Genomic DNA, 15,058 nt, shown 5'->3' with positions numbered 1-15,058 from the left:
GTATCCTGGCATTTTTTTCCCCTCCTTTACACAGATTTTCTTCCTGAGAGGAGACAGTTGTGTTCCTGAACTGGTAACACAGCTGTTAAGAGAGGATCATCAGCTGATTAATCCATCCAAGGGACTGTAGTGATGTGGCTGTGTGTCATTTGGCAATCATGAACAGAAATCAGGAGAGAGATGCCCAGTTTAATAGACACCAGAGTGTATTCTTCAAGACCTTAGATCATATGTATAGAACAACTTGGAAATCTTTCTGAATCTCCATTTATCCCCAGTTAGTTTTAGTGTGGTCCTGAATTAGTTTGCTCTAATATGAATGAAATGTCAGTTCCATTTTACATACCAGTCTGATTTTATTGAATTTAATGATAACTGGATGTTTCCCTAAAAGTCTTATCTCCATAGTATTTCAAGAGAATCTTGGGGATTGGGGTTTTTGTATTATTTAATATTCAGTATCTCACTCTTAACTGTTGTAAATGAAAGCAGAGCAACGTGTACTGTACGGATAAAATGGCCTCACCAAACAAAAATGGGAAGGAGCCAACCTCCCTCCAATTTTTCTTCATTATGCTCATGATTTGCTGCTGGGCCTGACCTGAGGTTCTAAAACATCTATGTTTTACTAGTTGTGTTAAAATAAAGCACACTTGGTATAGTTTTGAAAGTCACTAATAATTGGAAAGATCTCTTGTAGCCCTACTGATATTTTTTAATCTCCTGACTTTTGCGTATAGAAGATATTGTTACTATCGTTTGAAACAAATTTTGTAGTTTGATATCTGAAACCCAAAGTTAATCAAATTGCAATGTCTTCATATTGCTGCAAATTATTTTGACATTCAGAGAATGATACCACTTTTTAAACTATGTCATAAATATTACTCTCCATTTCATCAGCATAACATGACCATTTATATTGATGTATTTCAGGATGAAGAGATATGACTTACTGACATTCATTTGTAACCAAATGTTCTTCTGGGTTCACCTTTTGGTTTAGGGGGTTTTTTTCAGCCTACTTTCAGTCTACAGCTGTAGAAACTAGAGACTTGCTATTGAAAAGACAAAAACAGAAAAGCCTCAAATGAGTTGTTGTCTTCCTAGCATTTGTTTAAATCCTGAAGTGTCCCGTTAGTCCAACTTGCAGTGGACTATAGCAAATTTTTACTATACTGGAATTTCTTTGACCATAGGACTTACTTCTGCAGTTTTCATCCCATTGAGTATGAAGGAAAGTAAAGGTGGTACTCATTTCAGAAGATCTTGTAGGTCTAAGACCTTTCAAAGGAAATAATATATATACATATATATGAGGAAAAAAGTCACTAATATTTTAAAAAACTTTTTTCTGGCAGTCACTGTCATTCTCATGAAACTTATTCAACACCTTAGCAAAACAGACTCTGTTTTACACATACAGCTAAATGAATGCTCTTACAATTCATTACAAGCCTACCATTGTTAGAAAGAGATTGTCTTTTTTTTTTTTTTTTTAGCTTTCACATGTAAATATCACTGTTCTCATCTTGAGTAGGTTTAAGTGAGTGGGGAAAAATAACAAATATCTGGTGAGATTTGGTAAAATTAGGGTAACTCTTAGGGTAACTTAAAGAATCAGTTGAATTCGTTTTGAAAATCATAATTAGCTCCTTTCAGAAACATCTGCATTTTGATGCTTATTTTAAAGGTGAGAATGGTAGAATCTTTCAGCCAGCACACTTCAGAGAAAAGATGCTGTCTTGTGTCTCATTACATTTGCTTATGCTTTTTGATTATGGGAGAAGAAAAAAAAAAAAAAACACTTAAAACCCCCCCAAAAACAACCTAACAGTTGCTTTTAACAAGATTAAAATCCTTCCGAGCAATGTGAAGGATTGAACGTGAGTCAAGTTCAGCAGAATTACCCATGACAATCCAGCGCCAGCGCTCACTTAAAATGCACGTGACTTAACAGCTCTGTGTGTCTGAAACAGCTATTTACAGTTTAAAAGAAAAAACCCACAAAGAAACAAACAAACAAAAAAACCCAAAAAACCAAAACCAACAAAACCCCCCACCTTTGTATCTCAAAATCCTGATTTCAGGTGTCTTGTGGACAAACCCTGGTTCCAGATGATAGCCTGGTCCAGCATGACTGAGTGTCAGGAAAGGGTTAGCAAGGTCCCTTCCCCATTTGTAACATGAAGGATATTTTAGATCAGTCAAAAAGTAAACAAAACAAATAAGGACACAAAAAGGGGATTCAACGTCCAGGCCTTATGATGGTATTCTTGAAGCTGTTTTCCTTCTGTTGTGTCACAAATAGCCATTCTGTATATTTCTGGGTTTTTTCCCAGATGATGAAATTAGCTTCCCAGTCCCTGGGGACCACTGGGATTGTGGCATTTTCTCCTCTTTGGGTTCCTATAAAGGTGCCAAGGAAAAGAGGAGATGAATCAGCAAGTGCATGAAGAATAATCACAGCTGAAAATAAAGGCGTGTTATTTAGCGCTGGCTTGAGGACTCTATAGCTTTTAACCTATCAAATATATTATATACCCTATAAAATACAAAAATAACACATTTCTTTCGCCTAGGAGCAACACAAAAGCAGGGGCTCTTGCATCCATGAAGGGGAGCATAAATAGTGCCTCTCCTTCAGGGACAAAAGTGCCTGGGCTGTAGACAGTAAAAATGCTTTGTTGTCCCTTGGTCTTACCAAAGAAGAATGCAAAATAGAGTAGCTGAGAAGGAAGGACCTTTTCCCAGTGCAGATACCCAGTGCGTCTAAACCACCCTGGTTAGTTCCGCTGGGGCCCGTGATTTCAACAGCACTTAAAATACAAAATACTTTTGTCATGGAAAATCATCGTTGCTTCTTTCCACCCCTACTCTAAGGTCATAAAGGATCTGGGGCCATGAACCAAAACTTGCTGAGAAGTCATCCCCCAACAGCCACGTGGTTTGTCCCAGCTTTTGGGGCGGATCTTTCATTCAGGGCGTTAGGCTGGGAGGTCTCTGCATTCCTCCCTTTGAGATGAAGGAGATGGGCACAGATGTGAAGGCAGAGATGTCTCCAGCCCTCGCCTGTTTGCTGGTTTTCCTGGCAGGCTGCTCAGGATGCCAGCACCACACCTGCCACTGCGCGGGCAGGGTCTTCATTTGTCAGGAGAGCAAGGTGGTCCAGGTTCCCCGGGACATCCCCACCAACACCACCGAACTGTAAGTAGGGAGAGGGAATGATTGCGAGCAGCAGCCTTGTTGCTGGCTCTCAAAACAAACTGCTGCTTGGCAAGCCAAGGGTTAGGTTTGTAGGGAGTCGCTGGCTCGGGAGACTTAAGCCAGCTGTTTGGAAAGCACAGCCCTTCCTCCGACACTCGCTTAATTACATCTTGAAGCTTCTCTCCGTTACTCTGATCGTGCTCATTTTAAGATCTCTGTTAAGAAATGATATGGTACGTTATAATGCAAAGCGCAGACTAAATTTTAAACAAGCTTCCTTGGTGCTGTGACAGTAATTTGAAGCATAAAGCCTAAGCTTTCTTTACAGCTTGCTTTAGCGTTGTCGAAATGTGTAGTGCAACTTGTCTGCCCCAAACAACTTGATGATGAGCATTTGTGTTTTTACCGTGGGAGCTTTCCAAAGGTTTGTGCTTGTTTACCAAGAAGCAACTTAATGTTTTCTTTCTGAAATCACAAAGGCATTATAGAAAGGACTCTGATAAACATTCACAGAGCAATCCTCCTCTATCAGAGGAGCAGCATGACTGCAGTTGGAGAGGGTGAACCACGTAAAGATACTGTACTGCATTACTCAAGGAAGAGTTTTAGCTATCCTAAAGCTTCTCTTTGTTTTCCACAAAGTAACATGAGCAATACTGAATGACAGCTGTTTTCTGTGTCACCAGCACAGGCGAGCAAAAGAGCTTACACAATGGCGAGTATGTAATTGTGGAAATGATTGTTTTCGTTTTATTTTTTTTAAGGCAAGTTATATCACCCCTTGCCTACACCCACAGCCGTCTGACATCATTAGGACCTAAAGCAAAAATGAAAGGAGTAGTCCTGGATAAACCCTTTGATTAATAAGTGGAGTGGCAAGTTTGGAGGGAGGATACAATGAAGAATGACATCTCACTAGTTGGAAAAATATACCCCTATCCCTATTTTAGACACCACAATATATCCATAGTTACTATCCCACAGTTTTCCTAGGACATGTTATGTTTTGTTCAGGAGGAGGAGTTGTTATGCTCACTGAATGAGTAGACTGCAGTGAAAACTTGAGAAAAATGTCTGAATTAACCACAGAAGGTCAGTAAAAGTTTAAGTCATTCTCGCAACTAGAGGGAAAAATAATCCATCTGTGATTTAGGTCATCTAAATCCTGAGTGAACCATGCTCCAGGCATACACTGCTAATTTTGTTTAATTTTGCTTTGATTCTTTCTTTAGATTACACAGTTAAGGTCTGCCTTCTAGGGATTAAGCAAAAGCAGTTTATAATTATTTCTGCAAAGAAGTAGAGTTTTATATCGCCAAAAAGCACCTGTTAGTAAAATGGGATTTGTTTGCAGCAGATCCTTGTTAACTTCTCGAGGGTTTGTTGAGGATGCTAATTTGTGGGTTCCTCAACATGAGAGTGTATTCTCTGAAACAGGCTGACTACAACGTTAGTGTGACTGAAAACAGCGAGTGAATCCTTTCTTCTGGCAGTGTCGTAAAATATTGGAGTTAGAATCTCTCAACTTGGCTCTCTTCTCACTTGCATCAACTTTTGGTTCCTTGGGAGGTAATTCTGGTCTCGTTAAATCAGTATAGACCTGGGATTGATTTCATTATGGCTTGAGAATTTGTCCAAGAAAACTTTGTAGAGTTGCTTTGAATATACCAAATGTTAACGTTACTACAGCCAGATACGCTAGCTGAAGAGCTATGAAGCGACACATACACCTTACATTTTCCTTCAAGGTCAAAGGGGGACTCTAGAAAGGAGCCTTCCTACGCATCTCTCTGCTGAGTGCCCAGTGGGGTGATTCAGGTGACTAAAATAAACTTCACTGCTCCAGGTGTTGTTGCAAATGCACTGTTAGTAACAGAAAAAGCTTGCTTTATGTTTCTTCAAAAAGCCTCAATGAGTCAAAAGTGTTTTAAAATCAGTGTAGCAACTTCAGCGTAGATGGCCGTGGCGTCTAAGGACCCTGTATAGGACACAAGCACAGACTTCTTCTTGCAAAGCACAGCTCCTGCAAGGTACTTTTTTCACTTAAGAGCTCATTCCAGGAGTGCTAGATGTGGTCTATTTTCATTTCATGTAAAGGAGGGGATTTTATTCAGTACAGTTAGAGCTCTTCACCTTCTCTTATGTGGTCTCGATAGCTTTCCTAAGCTATCCTAGTGTCCCTTCCTAGTGCTTTTTAGATGTTGAATAACATGCCAGTGAAAGCTTTGGAGAGACAACAGGAGCCTGATAAGCCTCAAGCACTTCTTCTGTTGCTCTGTGTTTCTGTTCCACTACAGCTGTTTCTTAAGTCGGGACACTGGCATGTGGCAGCCAGCTCTGTTACTTGGTAAGAAAACTCAGGAAAATGGCAAAAATATTGCCCCCAACAACCACTATCTCTGCTCTTTGCCATGGCAGATTTTTTTAATTTTTTTTTTTTTTTTTGAGAGTTGGCCACTGACACGTGCTGCCGTAATGGGTTTCTTTGTGGTTGGTTTCCTGACAGTGAGGGCTTATGCTCCACAGCGAACATGAGCTCTGCAGCATGGTGCAAGAGCCGGGGTTTTGCTCCTGGTTGGATTAGCATCTGCTTTAGCAAGGGTGTTGCACGGGGGAGGGCTGGCAGCCTCTCATGGTGAGCGATTTCGGTTTGTACCTCACCATGTGGAAACAGAGCAGAGATCAGAAACCGAGGGTTTTCATTACTCTTCTTGCTGCCACATCGACTTTTTCACTTACAGGCCAAAATCTCATGAGAGGCCAGTTACAGCTTGGTTTGTACGTTGCTCCTTGCAGATTTGCAAGCACTCTGCAGTTGGCATGCTCCAAGTGTTTGCAGGGGAGGCTGTGGTTATTAGCGGTTTTGCTTTATAATCTTTGCCTGGAAGAGGAGTTGGATAGAAGTGTTCTTGGCATTTTTTTTATAGATACCGAAATGCCTGTGAGAAATGTAGATGGCTGTGCCTTACAACTCTGGAGGTAATCCATGAGAAATCAGAGGCCAAAAGTTCAGATGGGAACCTTAGGTTCATTTGTATCAAAGCGTTAACTATTAATTGCCTCTCAGGGTGAGAGAGGGAGAGCAACTCAGTAGTCACCTAAGGCAGTTTACTCCTTGCAGATTTAAAACAGTTTTAAAATCCAGTGTCAAGCTTCGTAATCCAGTCTTAGTATTCACTAAGATTTCATTTAGTCATTAGCGATCTTGTTTTGAGAAATAATGCAAACAAAAATAGCTTGTTCTCAGAATAGAAGGGATCCTTCTTAAGATTTAGCAAACTACTTTAAGGAGAAACATATGAATATCAGCTGCGAATACACCTAGAAATGCCAGGAAAAGCTTACTCGTTCTTTTACAGCACCCTTCTTGCTTTCGGGTTTCTCACCTCAGCAGTGCTTGAAATCACTCTTAGAGTATCCCAGGGAAACAGAGCTCTACCCCAGCAGCTAGGTGCAACGACTTGGGCAGTAGACTATACCTCTGATTCGACAAAATAAAGCAACAGTACAAGGCAGCCTAAGAAGGGAGGTGAAAAAGGCTGCTTGGTCCAATTCTGCTTGCAATCTTGCAGAGTTATGTGAAAGAAATATCGCTGTCAGCGTTTTACCTGCATCCTGTAACTAATGCTGTGATAAAAAGGTATCAGGAAATCAAATTTGGTCATGTAAAGAGAAACTGCCTCCAACTCAGTTACTTTCCCAATTTTCTCCTACTCATAAACTTTACTCCCCTGACGATTCGCCATCCTTAGCTGGCATACAAGTGAAGCAGCCCACAGCAGCATGTAGACTTTGACCGGTTGGTACCTTCTGACTGACTGTTTCTGCACTGTGGAGACAATATAAGAAACACCACTTGAGAACGGAGGCTCCTCAAAGAAAGCTTGCAAACTTGGATGCGTGACTCAGCTAATTAAAAGGAATTGCTTAACGTGTTAGCGTGCCAGAGGCGTCAGCAGGAGATTGGTGCCAGCTTTAGAAAGGAGCAACTGAGACAACTGAAATAATTGACAACAGGGATGGTCCATCATTTGGCACCCATCTGTCAAAGTGCTATCTATGAGAGAGGGAAACTGCAGGTGAAATAATTAAGGCCTAGGCTTGATCACATGGTGCTTTGTATTTTAAAATCCATTCTCTGGCTTCCCTAATCAGTTTAGCCATTGTCAGAGCGGTTTAGAGGTAAGTTATGTAGAGTATTTTCTCCCAAGCATCTGCAAACTATAAACAGTGGGGGTTTTTGCTTGCTCTCTGCATAGGTGTTTTTGTACAATTGCTCAAGGATATTTATTTTAGACTATCAAGTCAAGGCTGAGTAGATGTCTGACCACTAAAACAGTGGCTGCCTTGAAATAGCAAGTTCTGTGTTATGTACGAAGTGAGTCAGATGTGCTTCCCTGCAACAGAAGCTGCAAATGATGTGAACAGTAGCTGCCACGCTGTTATTGACAGCTGCAATTAGGATTTTTTTTAGGCTTTCACACTTAAAGTTGAAACTACACTGAAACCTGCAAACAATTACAGTTCTTGCTTGGGTGTTCATACTGGGGGACTGACCTTAATCTAAGAAAGACAGGGTGTGGAGAGGATAAAGTAAGCCAACAAAATGAAGACCGGTGAAGCTTTCAAGTCCCTGTGTTATAGTGGTTAATGATAAAGTTAATCAATAAACCCACATACTGTCAGAAGGGGATGAGAATATCTGCACGGCAGAGCATATTGAGAGCATATTACATGCTATCTAAAGCTTTTTCTTTTTTTAATTTTTTTTTTAATTTAAACCAGCTTTGCTTCCATTAGGGTAGAAAAAAGTCTACAGTTAGTGCTACGTTCTTCTCTTTCCCGAATTTATGATCAGTTCATACCTTGAAGCAGAAAGCATCTACGGAGGTTGCTGTACGATCACTGGCTGTATATCAGTGGAGTGGTCCAATGCTTATGCTGGATTCTATATTTGACGTTTTCATTGGGAGGATAAAAAGAAATAGGCAGAGCATAAGAGAGAAAAAAGAAAAGGAAGAAAGTGACACTAAAGAAGGATAATAAAATCTGCAGGGGAGATCCTCGGCTACTATAAATTACCAAGTACATATCTCTATAGAAACCTCCAAAGTTTCAGGAGCTTTTCAACAGGAGGAGGTACGCTGCATGCGATAGGAGTTGCTTTGCAGTGCAGTACTCTGCTGGCTTACTCGTGATGTTATGGCAATAAATACCTACGCATGAATTTCTCCCGACTTAAAAGGACTGCAGCTTGATGCCTCTATGAGAGACGTACGATTGATTCTGAAGATGTATAGATGTGTGCATATGTATCTAATGTGTCTTTGAAATGGAAGTGCATTCACTTAAAATTTAATGGCAAGTATATGACTTGTTAAATCACTAAGCTTCTTCCAGGGAAACACAGTGAAAAACAAGACTTGATTATGTTTGCCTGTGACATTGAGAGGGTACCAAGGTCTATGCCAGCTGATGCCCTTCACTGGGGTCAGCTACAGAGAGATTCTCCTGATGTACAAGTTCTGGGTTTTCCGGCAGCCTCTGTCTCGCACCCACGTACAAAAAAGAGAGGGCCTGTGTCACATCCCCGTGCGTCTGATACCAGGCAAAATGGGTTCCTGGGCCTGTCAGCTCCACGTCCTGAAATAAAGCCTCTCTGTTAGACATTTTAGGTATATTCTGCTTCACTTCCTACAAAGAATCATAATGTGCCTGTTGAATGAGATTATCATCAATGTTTCTCTAACGTGTTTGGAAGATTAAACTAGTCATTTGTAGGTGTTTTACATTTTCTTGTCTCGAATATGGTATCTTCATCTTGGGTGTTGCCCCATTCAAATCTTGTTTCATGTAATTATAACCTAGGAGAGTTTGACAGTAATGTTATTCATGAGATGCGAGCTGGTAAATACCAAGGTTTAGCGTAGAGGCACAGCAAGAGAGAAAAGTCCTGGTAAGATCAGAAATAAGTAGTTTTAAACTAAAATGTGGTTAAAATGGCGAAGTCGGTAAGCCTAGGGGACATTACAAAGTAGGATGGAGGTCAATCTTTTACTTCTCCAACACGAACATGAATCACAAAACAGATTTGAGGAATCATGAATTCGCCGGTGTCATGCAGCAGTTAATTTCCTTTGATCTGAATGGTATGCCACAGTAAACTCTTCAGTATGGATGATTTCCTAGCTTCATTTACTCCCCTTACTACAGCTTCTCACAACTCATCCGTTTTCACTGCACAGAATTAAAACGCTGTATTTTAGACTTTGTTGCCTTCTCTTTTCTAATATTAAAACATATTAACTTCATCTCTCATCCCACCCGGGGAGGCCAAGACGCTTTGGCCCAGGGAATCCTACTGATACTCAGATGTGATTATCGCTAGCTGGGAGAGCAGAGCATAGTCAGACCTCCAGGGGAAAGTTTTGAAGAGTGCTTTTATGAGTTTGAAAGACGTAAAAGTGCTTATGTATTTCTGTTGCAGTTGTTCAGCTTCGCTGAGTTGCCCTCCCATCCCTTACACAGAGAGCTGAGGGTATTTATAGATGAGGGGGATGCAGAAAGGGGTGGGTGGGTGTGCTCCTTATGCTCTGAGCCAGCAGAGTACAAGCTGCTATACTGTAAGAGCCACAGAGCCAGGACAACTCATCCGTTATCCCTGTATCTGCATTTGTCCATGCAATATGCTTTCAGCTCCTCACTCGGGTTTTTAAATGACAGCTTGGGAATTTGAGTTAATCATTTTCTGGATCTGGCCCTTAGCAAAGTCATATCAGCATTGCAGTCCTGAAGAATAAAGCTTATTACCTCCTTCAAAAACCCGGCCATGCCTCTTAAATAAAAACAAATAAAAAATTAAAAAAACACTTCTCAAATACTTGCTCTTCCCAGCAGCATTTCTGAGATGTAACGGAGAAGAGATCTCCAGCGGAAGATGTCTTTAAAAGCTCCAAATTTAATTCTTCCAGAAGAGTATCACACACGAAATGTGTCGCCTCATAAGCCGGCAGGAGAAAGTCTGCTGTGCAGCTCAAGAGTTTCCTTCGCAGATGCCAGGGGGGTCTCACCGGGCTGGCGTGTCGCTGGAAACACTGGGTATGTGCAGAGCTTAACAAGGGTGAAAAAGGAGGGGGGGTGAGGAATGCCACAAGAACAGAGAGGACGGTTGCACAGAAGAGAGATGCCAAGTGAATATACATCCCAAAGGGGCTAGCTGCTCTAAGCACCAGCAGTTTGTATGCAGGAGTGGGTCCTGCAAAGCCAAACCAAATTATCTAGCATAGCAAAGAAAAATAAACAAACCTGTTAGACGCCCAACTGAGGAGCGAAAGAAATCCACGCAAAGTTCAACATGCCTCACTCTCTTCTAACTTGACGGCTTTTTAGTTAGTTCTGCTTAACTTTCCTGAGTGTCCTTGTGCAGGCAAGCTAAAAGATAATTGGGGTAGGTTCACAGCTAATTTAAATTGTCATAGCTTCATTAACTTCAGTGGAAAGAACTAAGTTCATTTTCACTGTCTGGCAATGAGGACCTCTGTCAGCCACGTGTTGTTCGTTTTGGCAGCAGCTGATTGGTAATTACTATGTGCGTGTGTGTTTGGTAAACAAGATACTTTGGGCACAAAAGACAGGTATTATTTTTCATAGCGGTCTATTAGTTTTACACAGTGAGGGGCAAGCACTTTGGGAGGAAAAGTCGCTTTTCTTTGTTTAAGACCTTGACCTTTTCAGACAAAACCTGTAAATTATTTCACACGCTTTGCCTGTAGTTTGATTGGACTGCTCTTATTAGCAGTGAAATTTAAGTCATTAAAATGAAGTTTATTTCAAATTATAGGTACAAGTCAAGCCTGGATTTCATACAAGAGTATAGAAAATTATTTCTTCTAATTGTCTGTCTTGCATACACTGTAATAAGGAGCCCAGTTTCTGGTTTTACTCAGGTACAGCTTCCTTGATTTTGGAGGTCTAGGGTCAGGAAAGCTTGTGATTTGTTTGCTTTTGCTTAATGTTTTCCTCCAAACATCCTTAGGTGTTCCAGGAGCTCAGCCTGGAAGGTATGGATGCTTCTTATCTCCCATTACCTTATCAAGCCACTCAGATGTATTTGCTCCTGGTTAGCTAGAGGAGAATTTACAGACTGTTATTATATGCAGAGGGAGATATGTTTCTGAGTGAAATGAAAACAGTCCTCAACCCAACTCAGTATGAAACAGTCTTTGTTTTTCATAAGTATATTGAGCTTTCTGAGCCTCTCTCTTTGCCTGGATTAGCTAAATAATGCTATATCTGTGAATGTAACATATTCAAAACTTGCTATAGACAGGGCAGCCTCGACTTTAAACATATACCCACTGGGTGAGCCGTGGGCTGAAGCTTTCACCTCTGTCCGCTACCTTATCTACACAAGAATGTGGTTACTAGTCAGCATTTTAGCATATTTGCTTGGAAATATTTGCCTGTTTTGTGGACGCCTGTGGAGCATTGATCTTCTTGTGGTCCTATGGACATAAAGCTTCTCCACAGCATACATGAGGATGTGCTTTCTGATATGAATCCTTGTCCAAATACAGTTAGTTAACTGGAATTAATTTGTAAATATTTATTTGTAAGAAATCTATGAATCTTCAGTGGTTTTCCAAAAACACTACGTGCATAAACATTCAGTGGGGAAAACTTCCAAGTTTTCAATGTTTGATCCATCTTTTGTTTGAGAGTGGAGCGAGGAGGGAATATACTTTCAAATGCTGGTCAGCAGATTTTTTTTTTTATTTGAAATAGTAGTATGCAATGAAGAACTGGATTGACTGTGGAAAGACTGAAAGAGAAAGTGGTGCTTGTTTTCTCAGGAGAGTTTCTGGTGTCCTGTATTTATGTTCTGAACATAAAAGAGCAGGATGCAGTGGGACGCCCATAAACCAACCTCCCCTCACCCTTACTCCAAAGAGGTGACAGGAATAGCGTGCGTGCACACACCTGCGCATGTGCTTGGGGTGTCTGTGTGTTCAACCTCTTCCTCCACCAGTTTGACTCACAGAATCACAGAATCATATAGGTTGGAAAAGACCTTTAAGATCATCGAGTCCAACCGTAAACCTAACACTGCCAAGACCACCACTACACCATGTCTCTAAGCACCTCATCCAAACGTCCTTTAAATACCTCCAGGGATGGCGACTCAACCACCTCCCTGGGCAGCCTGTTCCAATGCTTGATAACCCTCTCGGTGAAGAAAAATTTCCTAATATCCAGTCTAAACCTCCCCTGGCGCAACTTGAAGCCATTTCCTCTTGTCCTATCACTTGTTACCTGGGAGAAGAGACCGACCCCCACCTCTCTACAACCTCCTTCCAGGTAGTTGAAGAGACCGATAAGGTCTCCCCTCAGCCTCCTTTTCTCCAGGCTAAACAACCCCAGTTCCCTCAGCCGCTCCTCATCAGACTCCAGGCAAAGAAGATGAGAATGAAAAGCAAAGCACGTATACGTAGCTGTAACTGACAAAATGGCCAAGGCTCAGCCGGGAGAGAGTAGCAATGGAAGGAGGGACTGCCTGTCCCTTTTTCCAAAACCAGGAGCATGGGATGGGAAGAAGCGATAAGTAGTTATTTGGGTTTGGTTTTCTTCACTGAAAAGGATTGTCACGTGGGCAGGCTGGGGACTATAATGGTTTTCTTTACACACCTTCTGAAAGCCTTTTAGTGGTTTTATATTCTGTGCTATGCCTTGTGCTTAGAAATGATCCCTGGTGTAACACTCTTGCCTGCCCTTGGCTTTGAGAGGCTTGGAGCTAACTTCAGGGTAAGCTTTGATTTCTTTTTTCACTTGTACCATCACATGATATAAATATATTGGGCTATTGCCTTTAGTAGCCCAGTGAGCATGTTTGAGGACAGAGCCTTTGTCAAAGGGCACCCTATTCAATGGGGAAGCACTCATGTCTGTGACAGCCACGGACCCTCACCGAGGCAAGAAAGCAAATCTGGCTCCAGCAGTGGAAGCACTGCCCGTGCTGCTTCCTCTGGTGTCTCCAGTCTCTTCGCTGCTGCAAAGAAGGAGCACAGATCAGCCAAATCCATTTTTTCCTTCTTGTTAACTATTGGGAAGAGATCAATTCCGAAGAGTCTTTCCTCAGAGTCCAGTCTCCCAGAAGCAATATTTATAGACATACAGAAATTTCTGAACAAGAAAGGTATAAGAAGGGGGGCTATAAATGCCCCTGCTATGGGAAGACAGAGAGCTGATGCTAAAAAACCTGCTATATATCCAAAGTTTTCTTTGGACAACAGAGCTGCTATGGAAATTTTTGCTTTTCTTTTTTTGGCAAGTGGAGAGTCGTAAAAGAAGTACAGCCTGTGTCAGAAAACGACAGCAAAACAAGAAACGCCCCGGCAGAACAACAACTCTCTCTAGGTGGAATTACTGGTTTGGGTAAATACTCACTGTATCCGAATCCCAGGAGCTGTAATTTCCTATCTGCGGTATATTGTTGCCATGGCAGATGAAGCCCAGACCTCATTCTTCAGTCCTTTGAAATCAGCGTTAGTGGCCCCTGTGAGGGAATACCCTACAAGAAAATCTAGGGTTTGATTCCACTGGCGTTCGTACACATCCTAATTGCTTGCCCAAGCAGCTCCGCTGCCTTCCAGTGGGACGAATCGCAGGTGTGAAACTACCCATCTGTACGTATTTGCAGATTCAGGACTTTGTGCTATTGCGGTAGACAGGAAACCACTCTAGGGAAAAATAAAACGTGTGTTGAAAGCACAAATTAAATAGGTAGCCAACTGTTTAAATTTATTTTAAATTATTAGGGGAGATTTTAATTGTTTTAATGGGCCATATGGAAATGATAAGATTTTCTTAAGGCCCACAAAGTTTTCTATAAATATTAACAGATTTCACAACATTCCTGGTAAGTATGTAAACATAATTTTATCCATTACAGAAGCAGCAAAACTATAGGATGTAAAGGACAAGCAATTTCCCAAGAGTACAGGGTAACAAATCAGTGGTTTAGCTGGGACTATAGCACCTTCAGGACCTTATTCACCAGACCGTACTCCTGTGGCAATATATTTCCTTGTTCAAAAGAAAAAAAAAAAAGAAAAAAATTACCTCTTGCACATTTATATTCCTTTCTAATAACTATTTCTCATCAGAGGAAGGCTTTATGCGCAGTGGCATGAAACGCTTGCCTGCTGCTTTGAATCTCCTAAATAAGGCAGTGCAAAGTCATAGCTCTACTATTTTTTAATGTTCAAGTGATGCATATACAGTTTCAGGGGTTTTTCCCTCAAATATATTTTTACTGACATTGTACCTCTGCATCATCACCTTTTCCACTTTCTTCATTTCTGTACTTTTCTTGTATCAGTTTCTGTCACTGTATTAGAAAAACAGCATTTCACAGTAGCATTACAGTCAGTAATTGAAAGACAGCTGAGGTGGAGATTTTTGTGGGCATTTCAATTACGGATAACTGTTGGCTCTGTTATGGTCAGTAGGGCTGGCTATGGAGCACTAATTGAAGGTTTTCCCCTTTTATGAGTTTAGCTACTATCTCTATATGTCTCCTTAGCTAGAGCCCTTCATAAATATAAGAACGATGCATCTACAGGATTCTTTTTTTGTATATACAGTATTCACGTAGGAAACAATATTACTTTGGCTTCCTTCATTTTCGTACATGTAATTGCTGTGTTACGTCGGTGCAACTCAGCGTGGGCCCACACCCCAGAAATTGGGTTGGGTTTTGAGCATTTTGCCCTAAAAGTTGGAGCAGGTCCATCCAGGGCTTTAGAGGAGCACTGCACGGGCTGGACACGGAAACGTGAGTCTCCACAAAATG

General features: G+C 41.3%; 1 protein-coding gene across 1 annotated transcript in view; it reads left to right on the top strand.

The window, feature by feature from the left end:
• Positions 1–3,022: 3,022 nt before the first annotated feature.
• Positions 3,023–15,058, top strand: part of FSHR (follicle stimulating hormone receptor) — an 81,625-nt gene continuing 69,589 nt past the window's right edge. Inside the window, exon 1 of the mRNA XM_075497442.1 lies at positions 3,023–3,207. Within this exon, the coding sequence (XP_075353557.1) occupies positions 3,023–3,207 (185 nt within the window). The remainder of the gene's footprint in view (positions 3,208–15,058) is intronic.

The sequence above is a fragment of the Mycteria americana genome, chromosome 3 (assembly GCF_035582795.1).
Source record: "Mycteria americana isolate JAX WOST 10 ecotype Jacksonville Zoo and Gardens chromosome 3, USCA_MyAme_1.0, whole genome shotgun sequence".
Taxonomy (NCBI): domain Eukaryota; kingdom Metazoa; phylum Chordata; class Aves; order Ciconiiformes; family Ciconiidae; genus Mycteria; species Mycteria americana.
The sequence above is the reverse complement of the archived record's forward strand: the minus strand, read 5'-3'. Positions and strand labels throughout refer to the sequence as shown.